The sequence below is a fragment of the Centrocercus urophasianus genome, unplaced genomic scaffold, assembly GCF_019232065.1.
Source record: "Centrocercus urophasianus isolate 14NV4802_14NV808 unplaced genomic scaffold, USGS_Curo_1.0 seq_26, whole genome shotgun sequence".
Lineage (NCBI taxonomy): Eukaryota > Metazoa > Chordata > Aves > Galliformes > Phasianidae > Centrocercus > Centrocercus urophasianus.
In genome coordinates, this window is record NW_024884822.1 from 11314946 (window position 1) to 11331851 (window position 16906).

General features: G+C 50.9%; 2 protein-coding genes and 1 long non-coding RNA gene across 5 annotated transcripts in view; 2 read left to right on the plus strand and 1 right to left on the minus strand.

The window, feature by feature from the left end:
• SQSTM1 (sequestosome 1) lies at positions 1-4398 on the minus strand. 3 transcript variants are annotated; one of them, XM_042826595.1, is made up of 8 exons: positions 4158-4398; positions 3926-4021; positions 2932-3161; positions 2681-2837; positions 2145-2234; positions 1382-1626; positions 1051-1132; positions 1-316 (listed from the first exon to the last, which is right to left on the minus strand). In XM_042826595.1, the coding sequence occupies exons 1-8, from the start codon at positions 4333-4335 to the stop codon at positions 159-161; spliced, it is 1236 nt and encodes a 411-aa protein (XP_042682529.1). In that variant the 5' UTR covers positions 4336-4398; the 3' UTR covers positions 1-158. The 3 variants fall into 3 exon arrangements, with proteins under 3 accessions (XP_042682529.1, XP_042682527.1, XP_042682528.1); XM_042826593.1 differs by having other exon boundaries at positions 925-1132; XM_042826594.1 differs by lacking the exon at positions 2145-2234 and having other exon boundaries at positions 925-1132.
• A 1718-nt stretch (positions 4399-6116) lies between these two features.
• LOC122164490 lies at positions 6117-8206 on the plus strand. The gene is made up of 3 exons (XR_006170225.1): positions 6117-6191; positions 6673-6784; positions 7543-8206. It is a non-coding gene; the product is annotated as an uncharacterized LOC122164490 (long non-coding RNA).
• Positions 8207-8598: 392 nt separating this feature from the next.
• MGAT4B (alpha-1,3-mannosyl-glycoprotein 4-beta-N-acetylglucosaminyltransferase B) overlaps positions 8599-16906 on the plus strand; it is a 36466-nt gene continuing 28158 nt past the window's right edge. The window contains exon 1 of the mRNA XM_042826623.1: positions 8599-8719. Within this exon, the coding sequence (XP_042682557.1) occupies positions 8623-8719 (97 nt within the window). The 5' untranslated portion in view covers positions 8599-8622. The remainder of the gene's footprint in view (positions 8720-16906) is intronic.

The following is a 16906-nucleotide window of genomic DNA, read 5'->3' on the forward strand; positions in this document are numbered from 1 at the left end:
ACCAGTTGAAAGAGTGGCAGTATTTATTTCTTCCTCCACACTACAAGCACTTAGGAACATGAAACAGAAACCTTTAACAGAAGATGCATTTCTAGAGTTAACTGTACCACGTTATTTTCTTTCAGTTAGAAGGAAACTAGTTTTTGTTACACGGACTACTACAAGTTAGGAGGCTGCTTGGAATACTGGATGGCATCTAGTGCTGCCCCGATGTCACAGTTCTTTGTCTGCAGGAGTCGAGTGAGCCATCCACCCTCATCAGAGAAGCCCATAGACAGCATCTGGGACAGGGATTCAATCAAGCGAGGGTCTGCTTCTGTTAAGAGAATGATAGTTTGAAGTTAAAATGCTTCACATTAATAGCAAACCAGACAAGGCTGTGGTATCACACGGTAGGCTGGCACTAATCCTAGCAGATCTGGCATAGCTGACAAGCACTGGAAGACACTCTCCTGTGTATCCTATGAGGCAGACATTTTGAGGTACAGCATATGTAACTGGTAAGGAAACAGCTGAGTTAGATCTGTCTGTCCTTGCTGTACACATCAGTGCTGGTGATCAGTTAAGTGACCTGGCATACTTCTAACAAGCTCTTGCCAGAGAAGCCTCTTAAGTCACAGGATGTATTGTCTACAGCCTGCATTAAAAGGCTCTCAAAGAGTCCACAGCAAAGACACTGTTTAGGAGGCCACCTTTTTCATGCTGCTCAAATGGCATGTTAGTACCAGTTTAGGACTTGCTGCCCCCGTTCAAGCAGAGAACATGCCTGTTCCTAACAGCATGCAGAGTGCTGCCCGAGCACAAGTTACAATTTAACTTGTCCAGATGTGAGCTTGGTTCCTAAGCAGGTTTGCTTATACTGGGCAAGTTGGCAATAACTGAGAGCAACTTTCACCCACGTGAAACCTGCATGCATTCTCATACCTGGTGGGAGATGTGGGTAGAGTGCAGCCTCTCTCAGCCCTGTAGGTCCTGCCTGGGGAGCTTCCTGAGCTACATCTAGGGAGCTGGGATCATCTGTCTCTGGCATTTGTAGAGACTGCAGTTCACCTGTGGAAGGATCCACTTCTTTGGAAGATAAGTGGGTCCAGTCCTCATCACCCCCTGATGAACTGCTTGACTCACTGTGTTCCTGAAATGGAAAGAAAGGAGGTCCAGTGCTGCAGTGCTTTCCAGGTAGGATGCATGCTCTTACTATCTGCTTTTAATGGGTAGAATTACCTTCACAAGTCCCACCTTTGCTGTAAACCAGTAAAGCAAAGGTGCCATATATTATCTATCTGCTGACAACTGACTCATCAATCTCACAACACATAGCAAATTACTTTCACTCCAGTAAAGCCTCACCAACCATATTAAATTAGTGCAGTGTTTCTTGTACCTGGGACTGGAGGCTGCCATCTTCCATTTGTGTGGGCACAGGATCTATCACCATGTCTTGTATCTGCTCTGCAACATTGCTTACTACCGTAGCAGAATCTGTGCTATTCCAGTATGGTTTGGTCTGACTGTTCTGGTTAAGAGTACTGCTGCTTGACTCAGCATTGTTACTCTCTTGATTAGGAGGAGCAGGAGTCACTTTGCTTCTCTGTCCTCCATGTTCCACATCGATATCAACTTCAATACCTAGGGACACATTTGAGACCAAGAAAAAACGTTAGATTTTCTGAAAGCACAGTTCTAAGAAAAAGTACACATTAATCCTGGACTGAATGCTGCAGCATGATAAAACTGTAATCCTACAGTTTTCCATATAATATGTATGAATTCAAGTTTGTGAAGCATTCTTTTAGTAAGCTTTGATGCACCAATTAGTCATCCTCCACTAAATAGACAGGCCATGTGTTTAGGGGTCAAGGCAGAACTTAAATATGCCTGCCTAAGCAAAATATCACTGTAACATGATTTTAAGTCATTGGTGACTTGGGGTTATATAATTAATCCCTTCCTCAGCTCCTTACAAAGGACTCTGAAAAGGCACTGAGTGGATGGCCTACACCCAAACAATTTTAGTACACAATAATTTAAGGCTTTGAGGCTTAGTAGCACAAAGTGGTTCTGGTACCAACCACAACAGCTGGCTGCTGCTCCTGGTGGGAGCAAAGCCAGTCTCAGGGATGGGGATGACACACTAAGTCACTTACCCAGGGGGCTCAGAAAAGCTGCCACACTCTCCCCAACATTCTTTAAGAAGGTGACATTGGGGTCCTGGGGCTGGCTGTTAGTAGAAGCTTCTAGAAGAATAATTTGTGTTAGTACACATAGCAGCCCACAGGGAAAGAGCACATCCCCAGGAATTCTTGGTGCTCGTTTTGTGTCACTCATCTGCACAGCACAAAGGCAGCAGAGAGACCAAAACCACCTCTGGAACAGACCAGTGGCATTAGCTCTGTTAAGGCTCATCAGCCATGCTGAAAGGCACATCTAAGAGCAGAGCAGTGACATGCTTGACCTAATAGCTCTGCTTGGTCTGGTTCCAAATAATCCCTCTCTAGACTCATGTATTACATGGCCACAAGACACACCAGAAGTGAAGCGTCCTGAAAGGGGCTAATTATTTCCCACAAAGTAGATTAGTTCCCATGTCTCTTTTTGCACCCAGATTCCACACTGTGCTGTGAAGTCCCAGCTACTCTGCTCCTCCAGCACTGCTCTCCTTTACCAGACCACCTCCTCTTACCTCCAGCAGCAGGTGGACTGGAGGCAGCAGCACTGGCTTGGGCTTGTTCCGAGTTCTGGCACGGAGCTGCAGGTCCAGGATACCCCCAGCAGTGCATCCAGGGGAAGGGTGGAACGCCATGCCGCATCTTACGGAGCCAGCGCCCTCTGGGAAGCCACTGCAAAAGGTGATGTTTGTGGGGCAAGTGAAACTTAAAGCTTACATCTAGGTAGCATCCCATTCGTTGGTTCCACTCCCTAAGTTTTGCTCACCTCAAACGGATTCAGCAGCGGGCTCTGAAACATCACCATGTTGTGCTCCTTGTGGATGCCTTTCCCCTCGCAGGTGCTGCACAGGTCGTAGTCAGGGCAGACGGTGCACTTGAAGCGAGCACCAACCACCGGCCCCTCGCAGCCGTCGCAGATGACGTTGGGGTGCACCATGTCACGGGGAGGCTCCTGGCTGCACTGCGAGCGATGTTCACGCCTGCACTCCTTTTTCTCTATTAAGGAAAGGGAACTTTGCATCAAGAACGAGGGTACTATTTAAAGGCTGGAAATCGGGCAGAGGAGAAGGAAACACAAACAGCCCTTGTCACAGCAGTATTGACTTACTAGGTCAGTTTATTTTTACACTGGCTGCCAAACGCAAGCTGAGGGCACATAAGAACACTGACCAAGTGCAAAGGGGTGTTACAAGCATACCTGCGCCTCAAACAGCATGCCTCACCCCTAGCACTCTGCATTGTTTTAGATTAGTGCTGCACCACCCTGCTTGGTGTGTCGTCCTACTTTGTGAAGTGCTGTGAGAATGGAACGCTTCTTGAGAGGGCTCAGCAGTGCCAGGAGACACAGCAGATGAGAACTGAGACAAGAAGGGTGGCTTACATGACTTGCTGCAAGGACTGCACGTAAAGCTTTGCAGGTACCCAAGTGAACAGAAGGGACTGAGGAACAATGTGCTTAGGAATAAGCTGGATTTTGGGCCCCTTAGCATGTCACAGCACCTGCTGGTAGTACAGCAGGGGGTTCACAGGACCAGCCCAAACACACCAGCTCTCACTGTGCCAACCGAGGCCCTGGAGCCAGGAGGAAGCCCTGGGCAGGGTGGGTTTATGCCCTGTCATTACCCTGCCCTTCATTTAACCTCCCCTCTAAGCTGTGGTGTGAAGATGAGGGACAGAACGGGGATTTTCCCAGTCTCGGAGCCCAGCCAGCAGCACATCGAGCCAAAGCACTCGGTGCCACCAGGGCTGCGGGGCGTTACCTCTGATGTACACGCGGAAGACCCCGTCCTGCACATAAGGCATGGCCATATCCAGCTCCTCGTCGGTAGAGAACGCGATCAGGTCCCCGTCTTCATCTGGGTAGGGCAGAGGACCCCGTCAGGCGCTCGGCCCACGGAGCAGAGGGACACCGCGCCGCCAGGCCCGCCCCACCTCCCGGCCAAGGGGCTCCCGGCGGCCCCGACCCGCGGGGTTGCCCCCCGCCCCGCTCACCCTTATAGTGCATGCGGAACGCGGGCGGCGGCCCGGCCCGCAGCAGCCCCTGGAAGAGCTCGGCGACGCGGTCGTGGACGGCCTGATAGCGGACGGGCGGCATCAGGGAGAAGCGGCGGATCTCGCGGGTCGCATCCTCCTTGCCCAGCAGGTAGGCTTTCACCGTCAGCGCCGCCATGGCTGTGGCGCAGCAGGAATTGCCGGCGGGACGCGGGGCTGCGATAGGCGCTCCGGGGCGGGCGACGCGGGGCAGGCGGGGTGCTGCGCGCCCCTGTCTTATAGCGCCGCGCTGCGGGATGGGCGGGGCTATGTTTGGCCACGCCCCCTCCCGCAGGCCACGCCCCTTTGGCCTGGCGGCGCCCGCGGCCTGCGCTGCCGGGAGACTGTAAATAGAAAGACGTTATTCGTCCCGAAAGTAATGCCTCCTATTTTTCTCCGTGGGAGCTACAGCAGCTACAGAGAGCACGATGACACTGTTCGATAGAGCAAGTTCTCAGCTACAAAATGTTGTCACCACCACAGTGCTATGTGTTTTCACCAGTGATGAACAAGAGCCTGCATGCTGCTCTCATAAAATCCTGTCCTGCTGGAGGTGACTGCTGTCATTGTCACTGCTGCTGAAATGCACCACCCACCGCCATGCTGTGCTCACAGCCACTCACTCATCTCCATAAACACTCAGCAGGCATTGGTGAATGTCAGCGAGCACCACTTCTTCAACCTCTGTTGCCATCCTGCCACCAAACAGGAGGCATTACTTTTGGAGCAGCCCTTGTATGTCAGTTGTGTAGCACTGATTTCCTCCAGCCCGTGGCCTGGCTGCCCAGCTTGGGCTGAGATGATAAAACCGTAGAACCTGTGCTGTGATGCAGTGCCCTTTGCAGCCAAGCACAGGGTAAGCGTTAGTTTCCATGCGCCAAAACGCGGCCTGCCACGTGGGTCTGTCCTTGGCCCACGTGAGGCAGTTTTGAGATCGCAGCGCTCTTCTGGAAAGCAGCACTCATGCAGCATGAGGTGACAAGGGAAAGCTTGATGTGAGCCACGGCCTGGGCATCAACACCAGGAATCCTTGTGCTCCTCCATGTGAACTTCAGTAAACATGGAGAACGTCCCATCTCTGTGCTGCCTGCTGAGTAACGCTGGGCCCTCTGGCTGTGACATCACTCACTTTCTCAAAACACAAAGAAAACAAGGCCTCGGCCGGGCTCCGGTGAGCTCAGCTCATGGTCACGGGATGGGGTGACTCAGCGTTCCCTCCTCCTCCTTGAGGTGGGGATTTCCTTCTCCAGGCCCTGGCTGGTGTTTCCCCATGGCTGGGGCCCTGCTGTGCTCCCATGTATTCCCACGGCACTCCCTGCATCCTCTCATCCCACAGCTGGACAGATGAAGGATGTCTCCCCACCAAACCCCACCTGCACACAGCTCTGCAGCCTGAGATTTGGCTTGAGCTCATGTTAACTTGAGCCTATATTAATCCAAGCTTGGCATTCATTTGACAGCACTGAATATTTTCTTGCTATTCTTTAGGAATCATGCTCCATCAGAACAACCCTTGCTCAAAAAACCCCTTGGCAACCCCGGTTATGAGCAGCTCCCCAGATGGACGGAGCAGAAGGACAGCAAAGCAGACGGGAATAAAACTGCTCCAGTTTCACGATTCCAAGTTGCAGAGGAAGGGCTCAGAAAAGAGCATTCAGCACCCCTGCAGCTCTGCTTCCTCCCTCCACCCACCTTCTGCTGGAAAGTGTTTAAAAATATTTGCTGAGATTGCTGCTCCAAAGGTCCAGTCGTCAAAAGTGCTCGTTCTGCTCAAGCTCTACACTGTCACAGCAAAGCCCCGCTGGGATTCAGCTCCCGTGCTCACAAACCACAACAGAGGCTGCTGGCAGTTCTCCAGAGGGAATCATTATCCAAGCCACCGCCCCACCACCCTGCACCTGGGCGGGGGGGAGGGTTTGCCCTGAGCAGAGCTGCAGAGAGCAGGTGCTGGTGCTTTCCTGAGGCTTCTGGAGAGGGATCCTCCGGATGTGTGAGGTCAGATGCTGATGACTCACCCTGCCCCGTGACTGCTTCCTCCTCCGGCCCTGTAGAAGGGCTGCCTGCCCTCCTCCATGCCTCCTTCAGCCTCACCAGGGCTCCCACCCAGCCCTGAGGCAGCTCCTGGTGTCCAATCACCATCATGATTAACAATGCATAACATAACGAATAACAAAAAACACCTCGCATCCAGCCTGCTTCCAGGGTGTCACAAATACATGCTCACACATACATATATATGCGCACATCAGTAGGTAGGTGTACATGCATTAATACAGAAATACATCTCTTTTTTGGTGGTAGGATCATGTTCAGAAACGTTGCTTAGGAAAACTGTGTGGGCAGAAGGGGAAGCCAAGCTGTCTTTTTGCTGTCTCATTTTGAGGTCTGGTTTCCTGAAGCTGAGCTCTGAACCTGGTGGTGTTTACATAGGATCAGAACCATTCGTCACTGGTGTAACACAACACTTCTTTTTAAGGGAGGAAGAGCAGGCACTGAGCAAAGAAGACAGGAAGAAGGTGCAGATGGCAAGCATGGAGTCAGCATGCATCTATGCCGTGAGAGGACATCAGAGCTCTGTGCTTGCACAGGTGAGATGGCGCTTTTTCCAACCTACATTCCTTACCTGGAGTGAGTGCTGTGTTCAGAATGTGATTTGTGACTTTTGCCCCAAATGAGAACCTGAAGGCAATGATGTCTGAATGCGGCAGCCTATGGGTACCTGGCAATGAGGTCACTTTGTTGCTGATGAAATAGCACTGTGCTGATGCAGAGCAGCTGGGCCAGAGTCAAGCTGGGGGTGAACGACTCTTCAGAGAACCAGACAGAATCAGCTATCAATCTGCACTGCATTCTAAATCTGGTCCTAACATGCATTTCTCCTAATTTCTGTCACGGCCTTAACTGTGGGCAGCTCACAGTGTGCAAACCAAGCTCCTGCAGTGTGCTCAGTGCTGCCAGCACCGACGGGACGAAGGTCACCGGGTTCTGTTTGCTGTTTGGGTTTTTGAGTGTTTGCAGTTCACAATTCAAACTTTGCTTAAAAAAAAAAAATAAAAAAAAAAAGAATGACAAAATAAAGCCAAAACTGAGGTGGGGGCGGGGAGGGCCTTTAGGAGTCAAGGTAAACTTTGCCACCAATACAAATGTCACAGGGGCCGAAAGTTGCGCTCTTATTTTTCCAATGAAAGCCCAAGGTTTTATCATGCCGTGGTGTGGGGAAGCTCATTTATTTCTTCAGCCTTTTATGAAAACAAAATACAACAGAGAAATTAGATTAAGCTCTATCCTTTGAAAGGAGTCTAATTGGTCGTCTTGGAGAAATTATTGTTTTTCTTTCCCACTGCAGGTGCATCGCATATCCCAAGCGGTGGGAGCATTTTGCACATCTGGAAACAGTCCCTCAGCATCTGATTCTGATTCTGATGATTCTGGTGCAGCAGAACACATCCTGGTATTGCCCTGAACTCCGCAATGGTCATAGGGCTCAGCACTGCTCCCACCCGCAGCTCTCTGGAGGGGTTCCCCCATTAACTGCAGCTCCTGCAGTGCACATCAAGGTTTCAAAAAGTGATTCATTGCCCAAAATGGGGAAGGGATGCAGGGCTGCCTAATTGCCACCCCGTGTGTATGGCTGCTGTAATGCAGCGGTGCTGCAGCTCTGGGAGCCCACAGTGCGCTGCCTTTTCAGCCCAGCCTCACTGTGCAGCTCACAAGGAAACGAAGCTGAGCCCATCAGCAGAAGACTGATGAACTGAAGAACAAGCTAACTAACATTTATATCTGATTTCTTCTGTCCTGCCCAGCAGCTGAAGGTGGACTCTGTCCAGGGTATTTCTGCACCCACTGCACTATACACAAAGATATGTGTACACAATGCACACCTGTATATAGAGAAACAGACAGACAGACAGGTGCATGTAGGGATATGTACCCCTGCACTCACTTTCATATGCACACATCCACACAGACCTGTGCGGGCACCTTTGCATGCATGCATTTCTATGTCAGGATTTATGTGTGCACACACATATACACGTGTGCAGCTATGTGCATAAACTGAGTATAGAGGTAGCTGCCATTGTATATGCAAACCGTGTGCACATGAGTGCATAGGTACACACACACAGAGATGCATACACACGTGCACACACACAGAGATGTGTATACACGTACACACACACACGTGCACGCACGCACTCCATCGCAGCTGCCATGCCGCATTCCCCCACATGGGGGCGCTCTCCTCCCGCGCCCCTCCCGGCCCCGCCCCTCCATGCCCCGCCCCGCCCGCCCGGCCCGGCGCGGCGCGGTCCCTGCATGCGGGCGGGCGGGCGCCGCGCCCCGCTCCGCGCACTTCGGGGCCCCCGGGGCCGCCGAGGCCGCGCCGCGTTCGGGCCATGCGGCCGCCGCCGACGGAGAGGAGGCGATGAGGCTCCGCAGCGGCACGGCGCTCACGCTGCTGCTCGGCTGCCTCTGTGCCTTGCTCTCGCTCTCGTGGTACGGAGCCTTCGGCGGGCACAAAGGTAAGGGGCGGCTCCGGGCCGCGGGGCGATCCGGTGGGGTCCGCGGAGATCCTGTGTGTGGATCCTAGGGACCCGGGGTCCCGGCTGGCGGCATCCTGACGCGCCGCGCTGGGGTCCCATAGCGTCCGCGGGGGCCGCACTGGGGGTCCGCGGTGCTGCGCTGCGGGCTGGGGGTGAGCCGGGGCTGCTGGGCGCTGCCGGCTGCGATGCTCGAGGGGAGAACCCGTGCCGGCTTTAAATCCTACTGGGTTTCAATCCCTATGGAGAGATGGGGGCCCCGTGGCTTCAGGGCGATGAGGGACCAGAAGGACGGGGAGCCGAGCGCCCCGCTGCCGTGCTGGGGCTCTTGTGAGCAGCCCCTCCCTGTGCTTCTGCGTGGTGCTGAGCTGGGTGCCGGGTTTGGGACGGTCCACAGCTGGGAGCTGCTGCCTTTGCTCATCCTGCAGCAGAAATACGGGGCGTGACCCCAACGGAAGCCCCTCTGTGCCCTTCTGGTAGGGCTCGCAGCCCTGATTCCGTCTGGCACCGGTTGCTGACGAGCAGCGGTGGTTACAACAGGTTACAGGTAGCGCGGGTTGTGTGCCGGCACGGTGTGTTTGCTGCTGGTGAGGCTGTCCTGGGACCGTTGTCAGCCCTCAGAGGTCATGCAGTCCATCCCAGCCCCTACGTAGAATCGGGGCATACGTATCCTTCCTGCCTGATGTTTGTCCTATTGATTCCTAATAACCTATGATGACAGAGATACCTGAGCTCCCCAGACAGAGTTTGACATTTAACAGCCCTACCAGCAGATTTTTTCATACGATCTAAGCAGAAATGTTGCTCTGTTTCCCTTCTTGGGGTACACACAGGGCGGTTCCTTCCCTCACTGCAGGAGCTCTTTGGTCTGTGGTGGCTCCGCTGCTCCCCTCAGGGCTGTCATGTTGAGCTGACACCCAGCACAGGGCTGAGGCACTGCTGTGCACAGAGAGCAGAGCTCACTGTGGGTCTTATCCTTCTCGCTGTGTACTTTTGTTGCTTTGTACTTTTGCTACAGATGATGCACGTTTAATGGGTTTTTTGTCCCATCTGCCCTTTAGCCGTGCTTCTCCAGAACTTTTCCTGCTTTCCGTTCCTCACCTGGTTCATTGTTCTCACCAAATCCCATCACATCGCACTTGTCCTGGCTGAACCAGGTCTTCCTTGTTTTAACAGATGAGTGCAGGGGGTCAGGATTGTTCCAAATGCTGCTCTTGTGCTGGCACCCCCTCGGCTGGGGATGGCCTTTGAATGCCATCAGTGCGTTTTGTGTCCCAACAAGCAGCTCATGGATGGAAGTCCCAGTCTGGGCTTCCCTGGACCATTCCTCAGTCAGGTCCTCCCACTCCTTGCTTTATTGGCAAACCCCATTCACACCCATTTGTGCCCGCAGTGGGACACCATCCTGCAGCAGCCGGGTCCATCTCCTGCATCCCAGCTCTATTATGGGATGTCACACCCTGCCACAGAAATATGATGCATTTGCAGTGATTTGGTTGCGGTAAAGAAGGGTTTCTTGTGCTCAGGTCCTCAATGCTGTCTAAATACATCATTGAAGTTAAGCTGATTAATCTGTAATATCCCAGATCCTCCTATCCCCATGCCCTGGCTCCTCGGGGCAGGCTGTGTCCATCACTCACTGCAGCATTGCTGTCCCCTGCCACGACCTGGGGACAGCTCTGGTGACACTGCTCTGCACAAATGGGGAGCACATGGATGATAAAACACAGAAAGCATCGAGCCTGCTTGCCTCTGTCACCTGCTCTTTGTTGGGAGGACAAAACAATTAAATGAAAGTCGTTCAAACAGGTCTGACCAGCTCCACAGCCGCTCTCACACAGCTGCTCAGGGTTTGCTTACCCACTGCAGGTAGCACAGGGGCTGTGATGCCCTCCTTGTGGTGCATGATGTTGCAGGCTGGCAGCCCTTGGGAGCAGCACCCAGCAGTTTTCCTGCCTGCAGATGAGCAACAGAAGGGATGAGAACAAGTTCCAGTGAGATGCTAGCGGGTTGGTGGGTTTCCTCCTTTGATAAGGACAGTTTGGATGTGGCAAGGCTTCCTGCTGCTCTGTCCTTTCTGTTCCTTGCTCCTGCACCTGGAGTTCTACAGCTCCTGTTGGAGGTGCAGGGCAGCACTTTGCAGGTCCTGTCCCTGCTCAGGGCTGGGGCTGTCCCTGTGTGTGACATCCACAGTGTATGTGACACATATATGTGACACATGTACCAACCTGTGGAGGCTGAGGGGGTGCAGATGGGGGGCTCTGCAAGGGAGCTGCAGAGGTTGGAAATCTGTCATTAAAATGCACAACAAATAACAAGGATATGCAGAAGTGTTTCTGAGAGCCCCTGCTGGGTCATTGCAGTGCTCACCAGCAGCTGTGGCTTATGCACAGAGTGCAGCAGCATGTGCAAGATTATCTTGCTTATGGTTTGACCAAATTCATCCCGAGAATGAGTGGCACCATGCAATCTGTTGATGTGCATTTATCAAAATAAAGCTTTCGTTGCCTGGAGCCAACTGCATTTCTGCTTACATCCCTTGGCAATTTATTGTTGGGTTTTCACACTGGGCTCTCACTCTGTGTGCCCTTATGGGTGTTCCTCTGCTGCTGGGAAGGACAGAAGCAGAACGGGTTCTGCACACCTCTGGTTATACCGAGCATGGCCTGTGGTTTACTTCTCTTGCAGAACAAAACCGTTTCTGCTTTGCGATTCCCTTTGATTCATCTGGAAGAAATCATTGATTTGTGCTTATATCCTGAATGTTCATTGATTATTCACTTAGTGTTTAAGGTAAAGCCCATCTACAGCTTGCTAGTTTAAGTGAAACTGCCACTCATCTCCGGAAACCTTTGAAGCCTGCTGAATTATGAAGAAATTGCTTTAGTGATAAACTGGGCAAAGCTGCTCCGCCTGATCAGCTCTGGTACGAGTGCAGTGGGCACAGTGCTGGTGTTGGTTCCCCCTGCACACAGAAACCAAGAGAACCATTTCTGGTGAAAGCCATGGAGAAATCCACAAAATGCTGCTTCCACTGAGCGGGAGGGAAGAGCTGAGGCGAAGGGCAGAGCTGAAACCCATCTGGGGGCAGAAAGGCAGAAAACCTTCCCACGGCTGTTGGAATCATTGAGGTTGGAAAAGACCACCAAGATCACCAAGTCCAACCATTGACTGCTCACTAAGCCGTGTCCCTCAGAGCCACATCTTATCCGTTCCTCTAAAACCTTCGATGGATGTGAACTCACTCCTGCAGCAGCCAACCTACCGACCATTGGCCCACTGTTGGCCCCAGTGAACCCTCGCTGAGATTTGCAACTCCTGAATTCCAAGTGATGGTGAACAACAAACACACCCAAGCGCTGGGATGTGTCATGCAGCTCTCTTTGCTTTTGGGTTTAGGGGTCCCTGGGGCATGAGGCTGGGATGCCCTGGGGTAGATGGCATGGAGCATCCCAGCGCATGGGGAAAAAACTTCCCTCCTCACCTGAAGGATGCAACTGTTCCCATGCTGGTTCTGGTTGGCCTCTTGTTTTTTCCCAAGAGGAAGCCGTGAGGTCAGCAGGGCTCAGTGCATGCAGGCAGAAGTCGCTGCCAAATTAAGGGATTATGAAAACTATTAAAATAAAGGAAGGGCTTTAGCTGGGGCTGGAAGGTTCATACCGCTAGAAGGAGAGGCTTTTCAGGGATTGCTGATCGAGCATCTGCTTAATAGCTTCCTGACTTGGGGAGAGGATTGTTGTCTTTGACAGAGGGAAATGTGTTTTCCTGCTTTTCTTATTGTAATTGAGGTGTAGAGACTTTTTATTCAGCGATGACCTTTGTTTTGTTTGTGGTTGAACAGCTCACCTCAACCTTCTCTCGCTTTGCAAGACAACCCAAGAAGGGCAGGTCTCTGTTTTAAGCCATCTTTCTCGTTTCTCTGTAGCATTGGCTGCTTTTCCGTGTGCTTGTATCCCTCTCGAGTCACATTCTTTTTTTCCTCATGTTAGTTGAGCTGCATTGTCCATTTGCTTTTATCCACAACTGTCACACTTGTGGTTTAGGGTTAGCTGCAGTGAATTGATACTAACCTGGGGAAGGTCACTGCACTGGTACCAGTGCCACTGCCTGCTGCCTCACCTATTCCTCCAGGAGTTTTTGGACTGTTTTTGGAGTTCTCTATGGCGTGGATATGCCCTGAAAGATATGAGGTAGTTTTTCTTCTCTCCCAGTGATGGCGAGAGCTTTCTGGAAACAGGAAACATGCAGCATTCCCATTGCCTGTCCCCACATAAGCAAGAACTTGCCTGTGTTGGGTGCCTGGTGGATGAGTGGGCTTGGGTAGGGTTAGGCTCTCTCAGGGTTGACAGCACCCTTAGAAAAGTGCCCAAGGAATGAATTATTCAGTTAATGCTGGCAAAAGCAGTGTGATGTCCTCCTCTCCCTCCTGTGAATGCCCAGACTCTGATGTTGTGCTTTTGATCTTGCCTTTCCTGTTTTAACGATGCCTTTTTGGTGCCATGTCCCATTGCGCTTTCTTTGGAGCTCTCTTTGATATCTTTTCCCCCTTTGTCTTCCATTTCCCTCAATTTCCTCTCTTCCTTCTTCCTTTGATTTTGTAGAAAATGACCAGGATGGACTTATTTACTCTATGTCACTTTCCCTCTTAAACTTGTCTAATTTGACTTATCTACCATTCAAGGACCTTTCCCAGATGCTTACCTAACACTGTGGCTTCATCAACTCCATGGAGCTGGCTGGTCCCACAGATTCTTGGTACACCAGCACTTCACCTCTTTGGATGGTTCACTGAGAGTGGTTGTGGGGTTGGGCACAGCAAACTGTAGGTAGAAAAATGGTAAAAGCAGAGGGAATGTTTTAATGCCATGGCTGAGCTGAACCTTTCTGATCTGACGGAATACTTGGGGCCTTGAGGAACAATGAGGGAGCTTATCTCACACCTCCTAGATGGAGCCTGAGGTTAATCATAGAATCATAAAGGGTGGAAAAGACCCCTAAGATCCCCAAGTCCAACCTCTACCCATCCCACCATGCCCATAACCACGTCCCTCAGTGCCACATCTCCACGGTGCTCAAACACCTCCTTGGATGGTGACCCCCCACCTCCCTGGGCAGCAGTGCCACTGCATCACTGCTCTTTCAGAGAAGAAATGTTTGCTACCAACCAGCCTGAACAAAGGAGAACAAAGTGCTGTGTTTCAAAGCTGGTTCATTTGCTGATGTTGGGGATGGAGAGGTATTTTAAAAAAAAAAAAAACGTAAGAACTGGAAACTCAAATTCATGCTGCATGCAAATTTCTTGGTTTGATGGCTGAAATTCTTCATTGTGCCATCATTCTGGTGAAGACCAATGAAATGTGGCTTTTCCCTGAGCTGGAAGGCTGTGACGAGGGAGGGGATAAGCGACCAGAATGGCATTTGTGCATAACTGGGACATGGACTGTGGGCTGGCTCCATATAGATCAGTTTGTGTTTCATTAACGTCTGGTTCCACCCTGTCTGTCGGTTTTATTAGATTAATTTATTACTTTCTGAAAATGCCTCTCCAGTGAACTAAAATATCTGTTGACTGGAAGTATTTGGTTACCATGAAAAAGTGCATTTGGCACGTCTTTGGCAAATATTAACTATTTTCTTCTGTTTCTCTTTGCAATTTAATTGTCTATTTATCTTGAGTATTGATTGCCAAAGGCCTCGGTAATTATTTGCTGATTTTGGAAATAATCGTTTGAAAGGATTGGATTACATTTGCAATATTAATCATTACTGGGGTGTGCTGCCTCGGAGGATGGGATCTCCGCGGCTCCGATTGCAATGTGAACATTTACTGCTCACATTTACTGCTCGAGCCTGAGCTGCTGCCTTAAAATAACAGAATCGTTACTGAGGTTTTGTTCCTGAAACGGAGCAGATATTTGCAGAGAGGCAAACCTGGCAGGCACAGTGAGCCTATCAGTGTGCTTTTCCTGTTGGCAGGAGGAGCGGTCAGGCTGTAGTCAAATATAAAGATGGTTGAGGTTTATTTACTTTGTGCTTCTCCAGTCTTGGCCAGATAACACAGTGCCATGGCAGTCCCTCCTCCGGTGTGGGTTGGTGGGAAGCAGCTGCCCGGTGCAGCAGCAATGCATCTCTCCTTTGTGGTGCTCTGCAGGGGTGTTGTTCTCGCAAGCAAATGTGCTGCAAAGCGCATCTTGCTTTGGGGGAAGGTGAGAAATTGGAAAGTCTCTGCTGGGAGCTGAGTAATTGGCACCTGCTATTATTGCGTCCCTCCTCCCTCTTTTAATAACTTGTTTATAAGGATGACTCTCCTACAGATCTCATTACAAAGCTGTAAAACATGCTTATTTAAAAAACAAAACAAAACAAAACAACACAAAGCATTCTTATTCCTATTGGATCTGCATACGTACTTCCTTCTGTTTCTACCAGAGGAAAGACAGCTTTTGTCTCATCCGGGGATCTCCTCACTGCTCCTGGCTGCAGTGGGCAGCAAATGCTGTTCCTCTACCAGCACCAAGCCTGGCAGCAGCCAGCACAGCTGGGAGGGCAGTTCTTGTTGTTTTAGGCCTGGAAGCAAGGGTCCTGCAGGCTGTTGGAGTTCCTCTGGCTCTGCCTCCATCTGAGCTGTGCACTGACTTGCATTGCCAGGGAGCCATGGCATTTAGCACCCACCCCTGGGACCTCTTGTTGCAGCAAATCCCACTTCGTTCTGTTGCACACCGTGATTTGGCTAATTGCTTTTAACAGTGTCGTCTTCATTCTTTTATTAGTGAATCGTGATGCAAAGGGGAGCCGGGAGCAGTTTGGATCCCGTTGTGTATCATTGGATGACCACACTGGGCTCAGCTTTGTCCCCATGCACACGTTGGGAAGAGGCAAAATCGTGTCCGTGACAATTGTTTTCTGATTCTTTTCATTACCTCGCAGAGCAAAATGATAAAAAGAGCCTCAGAAAAGAGGGCACTGCAGCAAGCCCTGGCAGGGAGGTAATCTCTTTTCTTCGTACCGAGGTATAAAGATAATTCCGATCGGGATTGAAGCAGCGGATGGCAAATAATTCTTGAACAATCCGCTTATGGTGTTCCAGGACGCGAATGAAAACCACTAATGGGATAAAGAAGGATCTAGATAATTATCTCAGCTGCATTAAGTCCTGTCGTTTCAGGAGAGTACTCTTGTGGACACTCATTTCATGTGTACAAAATGCTAAAGCTGACCAGACGTTTTCAGAAGCCAGCTCATCCCAAAACAAAGACATCATTGCTTGGTGTTCGGCTGTCTTTTATCTACCTGGCTGGTCCTAATAAATCTCATTTCTGCTCTCTGCTATCCTGTTTCCCTTTTTTCCCCTCCCTACAGCAGCTTGAAGCAGTGACACACATTCTATCCAGGGCAGATTTGAAGCTTTCTTCATCCCTTTGCTTTTTTCATTTGTTTTGCTGGTTTAGGGAGAGTTCCTGTTGTTTGGTGTTTTTTTTTCCCCCCTTCTTTCAGCTGGTAATGCTGTTGTTTTAAATCTAACTGTGGAGCTGCTTACAACATTACAGCATGCAGGACATCCTTAAATTGGATCTGTTTTTTCCCCCAGCAAGAGCTCTGCCTTGCAGCACAGGGAATGCGCTGTGCTCCAAAACAAATCCGGCTGCAGTCAATTAATGAGGCTCTTGTTGCTGGCTCTTTGCTCCCGTTGTGCCTGAACCTAATGGATGCCCCATGGATGAAGCAGAGAATGGCAGAAAGAGAAAGAAAGAGCTTTATGTTGGCAGCAGCCGTGACATTTGGGTGCGCTTGGACCAGCTACTGGTGTCCTGGGACAGGAAGACCTTCAGTCATGAACTTTCCCATCTTTTTGCATCGGTATGGCAGTGCAATTAGGGTCTGGTGGCTTTTGGAAGTGCAGAAGGGCTGAGAGGAACAAGAAGGATGGTCTCTTCTTGGTGACGTTCTGCTTGAGCAGGAGCTCGTAAGCTAAATTGCTCCCCCAGGAGGCTTAATGCTGAGGTTCCTGCTCCCAGTTCTGGCCCTGTGGCTGTAGGAGATGGGTTGACTTGTAGCAGTTGTGCCTGCACAGGCTGTATCCCACACCACTGGCATTCTGCAAGAGGAGTCTGCCGAGACACCTCTAAAAGTCAGCTGATGGCAGTGTAAGGTGAGATTCCTGTCTTACCT

Coding starts and splice junctions, on each gene's coding strand:
- SQSTM1 (XM_042826593.1), bottom strand. CDS start 4,335: ATGGCGGCGCTGACGGTGAAAGCCTACCTGCTGGGCAAGGAGGATGCG. Junction 3,162..3,925: donor CTTCCGCGTGTACATCAGAG/GTAACGCCCCGC, acceptor TTTCCTTAATAG/AGAAAAAGGAGTGCAGGCGT. Junction 317..924: donor CTACCCACATCTCCCACCAG/GTATGAGAATGC, acceptor TTCTCTTAACAG/AAGCAGACCCTCGCTTGATT.